At 34.4% G+C, this 11467-nt stretch overlaps 1 protein-coding gene across 2 annotated transcripts; it reads left to right on the forward strand.

The window, feature by feature from the left end:
* The first annotated feature begins 4077 nt into the window (after positions 1-4077).
* LOC127787862 (cysteine proteinase inhibitor-like) lies at positions 4078-8976 on the forward strand. 2 transcript variants are annotated; one of them, XM_052315926.1, is made up of 3 exons: positions 4078-4422; positions 5109-5316; positions 8653-8976. In XM_052315926.1, the coding sequence occupies exons 1-2, from the start codon at positions 4321-4323 to the stop codon at positions 5310-5312; spliced, it is 306 nt and encodes a 101-aa protein (XP_052171886.1). In that variant the 5' UTR covers positions 4078-4320; the 3' UTR covers positions 5313-5316; positions 8653-8976. The 2 variants fall into 2 exon arrangements, with proteins under 2 accessions (XP_052171886.1, XP_052171878.1); XM_052315918.1 differs by lacking the exon at positions 8653-8976 and having other exon boundaries at positions 4082-4422; positions 5109-5531.
* Positions 8977-11467: the final 2491 nt, after the last annotated feature.

Raw genomic sequence — 11467 nt, forward strand, 5'->3', positions numbered from 1 at the left:
CAAAATAACTCCTTGAACACACACCCCCTATCCCCCTAAACACCCCAAACCACCCCCTCCTCAACACCCCAAACCCCCCATCCCAAACACACACACACACACATCTTCCCCTTCTAATTAAATCAAAACCACCCTCTACCACCCCTCTGAACAACCTTCCCCATGGATAAAATCAATATGTGAACTCCCCGCGAATAAAATCAATATGTTAACCCACCCCCACCCCGCAATCAGTCGGCCCCACCCTCAAATAAGAACAACTCCTCGCGAATAAAAATTAATATGTCAGTCGATCCCCACCCCCAAATCAGTTAGCCCCCACCCTCAAATCAGAATCCCTTTCTAATAAAATTGTGTTAGCCAGCCCCCCACCCCCAAATTATAACCCCTTCACCTTTCAATAACATTATATCAGTTGGCCCCTCGTCCCCAAATTAGAACCTCTCCCTCCCAATAAAATCATGTCAATCAGCCCTTCACCCCTAAATCAGAACTCTCGTTTTCCCCATCCCCAGTAGTATTTAAACCTCAACTTTCTCACGGAATTCCACTCCATTTAAACACTACATCCCTTGAGGATTTCTCACTTCCTCTTTTGAAGATTTCTTACTTTATTATTTTTATTAATTTTGGTAATTTATTTTTCATCTCTTTCTACCTTAATATATTTCATTATGTCACCAGTTTTGGTATATTATTTATATTTTTTATTTTTGTTTTCGCTCTTCTTTTTGCTTAAATGACACTTAGGGTGTGTTTGATAGGGGGTGGAAAATGAGAGTGGAATTCATTTTCCACCCAAATTCCAAAAAATTCTATCAAATAGCTTTTTTTTTTTGTTCCATAGAATTCGAATTTCATTTTAATTCAAAAAGTGAAGATTTTTCTTGAAATCAAGGAATTCCGTAGAATTCGAATTCCATTTTAATTCAAAAAGTGAAGATTTTTCTTGAAAGCAAGGAATTGGAATTCCTAGGGAGTGGGGTGAGAATTGAAATTCCATCATACTTTTCACCCTCCAATCAAACGCACCCTTATTTACATTTAATTTTCATCAATTCTGGAGTGTTAATTTTCACCAGCTTAGAAAACCATTAATTAACTAACACATAATAAAAAGTTTTTATAAATTTTACCTTCTTCATTTTGCCTAATAAGCATTATCATTTACTGATAATATTAAAACCATACTTTGTGGTTAATTTATTAATATGCCTTGTGTTGTCCTAATATGTTGTTTCTAATTGGAGCATAACTTTTTTTATAGGGATGGAATTGTAAAGTTCTGATAATGTGTATCTTTCTCAAGTTTTCATTGGTTGAATTTCGAAAATTGGCCAGGTATTTGAATCACATGAGGAGGCGTACACTTTTTACAATGCATATGCATGAGAAACGAGTTTTAACACTCGAATCGCAAACAACAAAAAGAATAAGAAAACAAGTAAAACCATATGGAAGTTATTTGTTTGTTCTAAGGATGGAAAACAGACGAGACCTATTAGATGGGTCGTAAAAATGCTGTGTCATGGGTTGTCGAAAGAAATCGTGGACATACATGAGTTGGGTGCAATGCTAGATTGTCGGTGGCGAAGCAACAAACTGGCAATAGTTGGGTGGTTAGACAATTTGTGGAGGAACATTACCATGGTTTAACTACTCCTAACAGAGTACATTTGTTAAAATCACACCGAAATGTCTCAGCCATAAAAAAAGGCACTTACTCAACAATTTTTGAAAGCCAATATACAAACATGTTAATAATTGTGACTCATGGAGATATAGTCGGGCGGTCCATCATCAATGGGTTGTACTGAGAAAGATATCAGGAACCATGAAAGGGATTTACGTCAACAACAAATGGGTCATGATGCTGAAACACTAATTGAGCATTTCACATTTGAGAGAAAAGAATCTAAACTTTTTCTTTGATTACGATACGGACTCGGACAATAGGATGTTTCGTTGTTTTTAGGTTGATTCTGAGTCAAGAAGATCATATGCCTTCTTTGGCGATGTCGTGGTATTCGATACAACCTACAACACCAACAAGTACTCGATGATTTTTTTCCTATTTGTTGGTATAAACCACCATGGCCAGACCATTATCTTTGGTTGCAGATTACTGAGTAATGAGATGACCGAATCATTTTTTTGGTTCTTCTCGAAATTGCTAAAAGCCATGACATACCAAGTGACCCCTACTATTATAATCACTGATCAAAATGTTGTAATTTTAAAGGCTATCTCGATGGTGTTACCATTCACTCTGCACCAATTTTTCCTGTGGCATATTTTGAACAAGTTTTAGAAAAAAAATCAATACCATGCTGTATAAGGAGCAGTATCACAGGCTGGTAAATATCATTAAACAGTCTGAATCGCCCGAGGAGTTTGAACAACGATGGACTAAGATAATGGAGACCACTAATTTGGGCAGTAATGAATGGTTGATCAATATGTACGAAATATATAATCGATAAGTACTCGCGTATGTCAAATACGTATTCAGTGTAGCAATGTCTAGCAGCTAAAGGGTTGAGAGCAGCCACTCATTTTTGAAGAGATATGTCAACATAAATAACTCATTGATAGACTTCATCACATGTTTCAATAGGGTGTTAGCTCATCAACGCCATGAGGAATTAGTTGCCAACCATATTGATCTTAATGAACACCGAGACTGACCTTAGTTGTTATGATGGAACAACAGATTGTGTAGATATACATGAAGTATAATTTGTGTTGTTTTAGAAGGAAGTTGAGCAAAGTAACTTCTACATTTGTTCAAAGAGATCAAACTCGGCAAATGTTAAAATGTACATCGTTGAGCGTTTTGAGCAAGGGAAGAATCTTGATATGCATCGAGAGTTGACTTATTACCCAAAGTATGATTTCATATCATGCAGTTGTCAAATATTTCAGTTCGATGGTTATCCATGCCGACACATGCTATGTTATTGGAAGAAAAACAAATGTTGTTGTTACTAGAGAAATATATTTTAAAGAAATGGACAAAGAATGAAAAGGTTGGACTCGTACACGAACCTTTGGCTGATTTATTAGTCGATGAGGGTTCTAGTCAGTCATTAATGGCTAGGCATGGGTTACTATCACACAAGACTTCATTGTTGGTCAATGATGTGTCTTTAACAGATGCTTGCAACACTTTTTTACTGGATGAATTCAAACGTTTACACATTAGGTTTAAAAATATTAACAACAACGAAAACATCGAAATGAGCAAGAATAAGAGCAAAAGTCACGAAAAGACCCAAGCAGTATGTGATTTGAGTGTCGTTAGAACGAAAGGATGTGGGAAGCAATTAAAGTCATTAAAAGAAAAGGTAATGACGTCTTAATTTAGTAGAACATGCTGCATATGTAATGTTAGTAGCCATGACAAAAGGACATGCTCGTCGTTGCGTGATAGATAATGTATTTTTAAATTATTTATTTGAACTGAGTTAACTTATTTTACAAATTGTATTACGCGTTTCATATTATCATTTTTTTCAATCTTTTCATATCGGATGGGTTGGATGACCCATATATATCATCCCTAGTATTCTTTTGATGGAATGCAAAATGATGAGTTCACGAGTATTGCCGGTAATAACTATGATCTTTCCCATATATATGAATTTCAATAATGATTTCTCATGATGGTTCACTTGTTTTAAGTCGATATCTGTGTTCGTGTTGGACAATATAAACAATGCTCGACACAGGTAATAGATTAAATTTGGCTTTTATAAAATATTCTTAAGTTGTAATTTATTTATAATATTATTTAATAAATAAAAATATGATATTAAAATATATTATAATAATATTTTAAAAAGTTATTAAATTATTTATCTATGCGGATAATTTTATTTGTGTGGGGGGGGGGGTGGGGGGTGGTTGAACGCGGGCCGGAGATCAAACCTGAGTATTGTTAATAAAATGCCAGACGACTTTAAACCCCGAATTCAATTCAATCCACGGAAGAGCGGCGATGAAAATGCAAAACCAGCGGCGTTACGTGGCGGTGGCGGTGTCAAAGATATTTACGTTTGTTGTTGTTGTTGTATGAAGCATCGACACCGGCGGCGACGATAACGACCAATTGGATCCCTATTATTCAACGCGCTTCCTTCATGAACGCGCCTTTCCTACGCGTTGGGTTTCGATTCGCGTTCCCTTATCCTAATCACTTTGTGCTCTTCTCTTTCTTCCTATAAATTGTGAACGCTCTTCACTTTCCTTTGCATCTTGTGCTTTGCTTCACCAAAGTAATTCATAGAGAGAGAAAGAGAGAGAGAGAGAGGGTAGCGAATGGCGAAGCTTGGAGGAATTAAGGAAGTGGGGGGCAGCGCCAACAGCGTAGAGATCGACAGCCTCGCGCGCTTCGCTGTCGATGAACACAACAAGAAAGAGGTAGGCGCCAACTGTCTGTTTCGAAACTTCTAGGAAATTTTGGCTGGCTTGAAAATGTTTGTTTGTCTTTACATCTTCACCCCGACGTACTGCTATTACTGTTATTGTTGTATTAAATTTAGGATCTGAAGGATTTCGGAGTAATCAAATGAGCGGTGATCCTTTTCGTCGCTTAGTTTTGCGCTTTTAGATCTTTTCAATCATTAATCGCTGAAAATTGGTACATGATTTACAACTTATGGATTTCTGATTCAAGTTTGTTGTTGGACGAAATGGAATTCTTAGTCGATTTGATAGGCAAATTCACAACGGGGTACATAACAAGAACTAGGGTTGTGCTCCTCAACTACACGCTCAAGGAATCCAGAGAAGAAAAATATAATTGTTTATGGGAAAACAAACAATTCAGTTCCATATCTTTCTACATGATATTCGTATGTTCTTCCCATGATGAATTTGAAATTAATTATTCAAGCTAACAGAGGTTGAAGTAAATGCTTTGTTTTTTTTTTTTTTTTTGAAAGTTCTCACTTTATGTAATCAATCTACTTGCACTCACTGTTGATTGCAATTTTATCTTTTAAGCATGTACAGGTGTATTTCTTTCTTCGTGATCATTATCAAAATTTTCAACTATATGGTTCATTGATGGAGTTTTCTTTGCCTTATTTTCATTTTATGTGCAGAATGCGCTTCTCGAGTTTGGAAAAGTTGTGAATACGAAAGAGCAGGTTGTTGCTGGAACAATGTATTATATAACACTGGAGGCGAAAGATGGTACTCAGAAGAAAGTTTATGAGGCAAAGGTTTGGGTGAAGCCATGGATGAACTTCAAGGAGCTGCAAGAATTCAAGCTCATTGGTGATGCTCCTGCCGAGCCTTGTGCTTAGCTAGGTAATTACTGTAAGCAACACCAATGGCTTTCTGTGGTTTAACTATGATTATTAAAGTTATATGTGATATGTATGGTATTTATTAATCTACATTTACATTCCCCTGAATGTAGATGCTAGAAGTACACCCGTGTAAATTTCAACTTCATCATGGCTTTCTTTGGTTAACCATGATTATTAATGTTATGTGTGATGGGTATGATATTAATTAATCTACATTTAGATTCTCCTGAATGTAAATGCTAGAAGTACACCCGTGTAAATTTCAACTTCATCATGGCTTTCTGTGGTTAACCATGATTATTAATATTATGTGTGATAGGTCTCCATTTAGTTTCCCCTGAATGTAGATGCTAGAGTACACCCATGTGAATTTCAACTTCATCATGATGAAGTCAGATTGCTCAATTATTATTTTAAGTTTCAATGTATTATTTTGGTTCAAGAGCGTAAGCTTTTATATTTAAGGTAATCTGGAAATGAGAATTGAGGGATGCGACAAAAACTGGGAAATTCATTTTGTGACAAGTTGAATGAGGACCAAATCGAATGATAAGAAAAAATAAATAAATAAATAAATCACTTGTAAAACTGTTTGCAGTTAAGAGTACTTACACAGAATGACATGTTTGCTGTTTTCTGCTATTTTGTCAAAATTGTCTGAAGACGTACGATCCAAAAGCAATGGAAGCATGAAATTACGCAGTTTTTGTTGTGCTGCATTACTACTGACTGGGATACTAATATCAGATATATATTAATTATGCAACTCTTAGTCCGAGATACTTTTTAGTATATTTAGTGCAAACTCATCCAAACGGCCTTTAAAAATTTTAATACATAATGTGCAACCTTGCATGTCACGTGTTCCGCATATCAAAAGCATTTTAAACAGATGTGGGTTGCTAACACGAACTTAATACGTGCAACTGTCAACTTGGGTGGTATCTGTGGCCGCCACTCATGTAGCTGAGATGCAGTTTCCAAGTTTCAATTATCAGTTTGTATGCTATTATACACGGCACAGCACAGCCAGCAACAGAGTGGAATGAAAAAGTTGATCTATTTAAACGACTTCAAGTAGTTGGGAAAAAAGATGCCCACTTTCAATTCGGCCATTCATTAAGTAGAGGTCGTTTCCAGGTTTCAAATCCCAGTTGATGCACTATTATACATATCATGGCTTAATTGAAATCATAACCATGATTGATTTAATCAACTTTCAACACAACAATATATCAAGCCTTAATCCCCAATGTGGGGTACATGAATTATAACAAACTAATCAATTCTAACGAGTTTGTAAGATTTGTGCAGTTCATATCTTGCCTAAGAATCTCATGCTGTGTTTTTCTTGGTTTTCCTCAATTTCTTTTGCCTTCAATTTCTTTTGCTAAAGACTTGTTTTATTTTATCCACTCTTCACACAAGAGCCCCAATGTCTTCATCTCATATGGTCTAACCATCTTAATTATCTCACATATCTTTTCTTTTATACGAGCCATTGTGATTTTATTATATATGATCCTCTTTTTCAATTTAACTTTTGTTATATGGCCATACATTTATTGTAACATTCTCATATCTATTGCATTTAGATTTTACACATGGTAGTGCTTTATTGCTCAACATTCTGTGCCATATAACAAAAGTTAGTTGTCCAAGTATCTTATAAAATTTTTATTTTAGCTTCTCAATGGTATATAAAAGTGTTGGTGAAGTTCTGAGTCCAACAATAATCATTGAGGGGTTTTAGGTGTCTATAACTATCCCTCATATTTGCAACTTAAAAAAAAAAAAAAAAAAAATCATTTGAGGGGTTTTAGGAAGTGTATTGACTATTTTTGTGGAATTTCCCTTCATATGCTAGAAGATATATTAATGTAGTAGTAATGTATTCTATTTTAACATTGTGGTAGTCTAGTAATATTTCTATTATGTATGATGCCAGCATGTTACAACAATTTACAATATACACAAATTTAGTACTAAAAACCTACATGACATTAATGTTACCTCATTTTGTCAATATATATTGTTTCATTGATATATGCAAAGGGATAAGGTGATCGGTTCTCCCCTTTATCCCTCGCAGTTATGTACCACCACCCTAAGTTCCCTTTTTGCTATTTCACCCTGACAAAATAAATTCCTGTTTGGACTAATTGTTCGATGGACTAAACGGTGCAGTCTGATCTCCCTTCTAATTCAATGACTAGCCTACACTTTGACGAACAAACACAGCTGTAGCACTCTGATGACACTTCCAAAATAACTTTTATTGGCCAATAGCAAAGCATAGATAAAAAAGCCCAACATATTTATTTGTACTATATGCATGTAGTTCCTTCAGGTTCCTTTCCTCTTTCTCAAATGATAATTTCGTCGCCATATGTGGCTTACATATATCTGTTCACCAGCAATGTCATCAGTCTAATCCCTGGATACGTGTCCAACCAACTATTTTGTTCTACTAGTTTTGCTTCTGCATCATTGCTATTTAGTTCTAGAAATTCTTATAGTTATTTGGCAACGTCAGATTAGCGGAAAGTGTGTTCCATTATTAGGTCTATATTACATGACTGGTGAAATGGGCTGGAGTCATCCAATAAAGGACTGTGCTCTTGTCAATGATTGAATTTCAATTGTTTAAGTCATACAATTCATGACAGTCCATGGCTAGTGAATGGCATGTGCAAGTGCAATGTACATGCTTCTGTAAGTAGAAGCAACATAATTGTTATAATTGCAATATGACCAACTGAAACATAATTATTGTCAATGATCAAATAATAAATTATGGAGTTGTTAAGCGAGTCTGTCATTTGAATTCTTATACATGTCCCTGGTTGAAGCTATAACTTAAGGTGCGGTCTAAGCCTCTCCCTAGAAAATAATGGTAAAATCACATTTGACTTGCACAAACCTTGTTGCAGTTTTTACAAACACCTCTCAGATCCGCATGAGTCTGGAAGCCATGCATTGGCAGCTAAGTTGCACCCTTGTTTGCGAATGTAATTAGGGTACTACATTGTCTATGGTTCCTAACATTTTTGAGACCTGTATTATTTTTGTTGTTCGTCCTCTGCGGCTGAGTAGTGGTTGCCACTGCCACTGCTAGACTCCCACAGTTGAACTCGCAGCTACTTCTGTGATGGGAGTGATTATTTAGAATTAGTCCAATTCAGTATTCCAGTGAGCTAAAATTCATGTATCTGACCTTACATACTGCTCCCGATCTTGGCATGCTCTGTTTTACACACTGCTAACGAAGTAGGCTGTGTTATTTAATGTAGTTTCAGTTAACATACAGACTGATGATGCCATTCAAACTCAGGTAGGTGATTACAACCACCCAACCCTTCGGATCGGATGTACTTGCAGCTGAATTATCCATATCCTTCGAAGGGGGTAGAAGGGGCTTAAGTGTTATCCATAATGCATTGATGAGAGCTTCTGTCAATTGGCAGTTCTGTACTTACTCTCTACTACTATAATCTATTTTATCCTTGTGTCAGTTGGCATCTGCACTCTTTACTATGTGTTCTCTGTGTGGAAATTATATCCCCCATGTTCTGTACTTTACGGGAGGGACTAGGAGTGCTGGATTTCGATTTTTAATGGGTTTAAGAAATAAAAGCTGCCCTGTTAGTAGATCTGATGAAGCCCGGCCCCTTGTAAATTGTGCCTGTAATTTGGATGGCTTATATAATAAATAAAATGATTCTTATAACAAATGATAGTCTTGTATAGTTATCTATATAAGAACCGACGTACCCGTGACCCTTTCTGAAAGTCGAGCATCCCATTTTCCAATGGGATTGAGGCACGTGACTCTTAACACACAGGCCGAGGACAGCACGTGCTCCCTTGTATCCATCTTCTAGCCGCCAGCCCAGCCGGATAATATTATTATATGTGAAAGCAATAATTAAAAAATATTATTAAGCCCTATGGATATAATATAGTGAAAAAATATTTAAAATTTTATATTAAAATTTAAATCAATCTAACAATTTAAAAGACATAATTATTGTTGGAATGTAACATTTATTTAGAAGAAAAATTCTGTATAAATTATGCCAAATATTTAATTTTGAGTGTATACATTGTATTCGTATCCAAATTTATTCGTAGATACATTAGAGAGGAATGTCATCCGTCCCTAGAGATTAGTAAAACGAAATTTAGATATTTCAAGAAAATAAAAAAAAATATATATATTATTGAATCATAATCTTTTATAATTTTAGTATGTCTATTTAATGTTATTAATATTCTTGTGCATTATTAGATGGTGATTAATTTGAGGTAGATTTTTATAATACTATGTCAGTCAACATCATCTCCTTCTCTTACCACTTCACATAATATTTTTCACATATTTCCACCTTTGCCTAATATTTTATTTTTATTTGGTATAAGACCAAATATTGGATGAAAAAATAAAAATAATTAGATACCAAAATTATATGAGTGTGATAGCTGAGAATTTTATAAACAAAGTGATTTTTAAAATATTTTTTACATATTTGTTAAAAAATAAAAAAAAACACAACTATATATATAAGACTCATTTATTAATTAAATTAAATTTATCACCCACAAATCACAATAAACTTTAAGAATAACTTTTCCATGACACTTTTAACACTTATTTTTTCATTTTTGAATTGTTTAAAAAAATAAAACTAAAATGTAACCATCAAACACTTCAAAGTGAATCTTCGTGAGAATATGTTTATTATTTTACTTGCGTCACGAGTCCTTTCTCTAATTTAGCGTAAAAGGTGTGACATCCTCAAAGTTTGGTTATTTTGAAAAAAAAAAAGTATAGACTTTGTGTTATAAAAAATAACATGTCATCTCTTGAATTTCGTAATCGCAAATCATTTTTTTAGTTGTTAATAAATGATTGGTACTCTTTGTAAATTTTAAAAATGACCTCTTTTCTATTTTCAATGTAATTGTAGAAAACACACAATAAAATTAGCAATCCCAAGTAATGTTAGCCACCACTATTAAGAACCTAGTGTGGGCTCTTTAAAAATAGAGAGGAATGCAATATTGTCGCTTTTATTGCAAATGAAAAAAGAATGAAGAGAGACATAAAGAAAGGGTTTCATATCATACTAACAATCAATGAGGTTTTTCAATTATGATCGTCGATGTAATGGGGTTTAGTATCGCATCGCATTGATGGTTACAACATCAACTATATATCAAAGGGAGAAACGGGGAAAGAGAATGTTCTGTCATTGTCAAGAAGAGAGAATTCTTACAAACAAAAAAAAAAAAGATAGAAAAAGAAAAAGAAGTGGGAGAGTTTTAAAAAAAGAGAGAGTATAGAGTTTAAATATAAAGATAAAACGATTAATTTTTGTACTCTATTAACGATGAGGGAGATAAATGTCATTATCAAATTACACAAGAATTCAATACTTTTTTACCAAATTTAAAAAATACTATGTCAAATTTACGATTAACAAAATTACAATACTTTCTCACTTGTACACCTTTAATTAACTTTAAATAATGCAAGAACTAGCCTCCACAGGCATAGTCCAACGGTAAAGCACAAGAGACTAACAAAAGCATCGGAGGTTCGAATGGTTGTGGCGTCTTGAAAAGTAAAATTATTGCTAAAAGACAACATTAGTTGGAAGGCAAGTCGTCCAAGTGGAGATAGGGTCATGGTGCACCTTGTTGCCCCTCAGAGAGTCTCGTCTGCATGACATAAAGGTGGGGTCCACAAGAAGGATAACCAATTTTTGAAAGTTCACTCTAAATGTGTATAGATTATAATCACATTTGAATTTACTTGGAGGGTCAGGGGAAAGGCTGCTATCCCCAAGATTATTCGGGTAAAATTTAGACACTTGTCATAAAAAAAAAAAAAATACAGAACTAGCTAGATACCTTTTTATGTGCAAATTAGTGTGTAAATTTTTGCTGTGATTTGAATCATAAAACACTAAATTATCCTTTAAAGCATAATTAATCAGTTTACATAAATAAATTTAATTAAAAAAAACTGTTTTCATCAAAGATTTAAAAGACCCTCTAGGCTTCCTTAATTGGATCGATAATATTATTAAGAACAACTTCAAATAAGATATTGTTAGAAATTGATTTTTCTTTTTATAAAAGTA

The sequence above is a fragment of the Diospyros lotus genome, chromosome 1 (genome assembly GCF_014633365.1).
Source record: "Diospyros lotus cultivar Yz01 chromosome 1, ASM1463336v1, whole genome shotgun sequence".
NCBI classification, from domain to species: Eukaryota; Viridiplantae; Streptophyta; class Magnoliopsida; order Ericales; family Ebenaceae; genus Diospyros; species Diospyros lotus.

Excerpts from the sequence above, each read along its gene's own strand:
- LOC127787862 (XM_052315926.1), top strand. The coding sequence starts at position 4,321 with ATGGCGAAGCTTGGAGGAATTAAGGAAGTGGGGGGCAGCGCCAACAGC. Across the intron at positions 4,423-5,108 it reads ATGAACACAACAAGAAAGAG|AATGCGCTTCTCGAGTTTGG; the intron begins GTAGGCGCCAAC and ends TTTTATGTGCAG.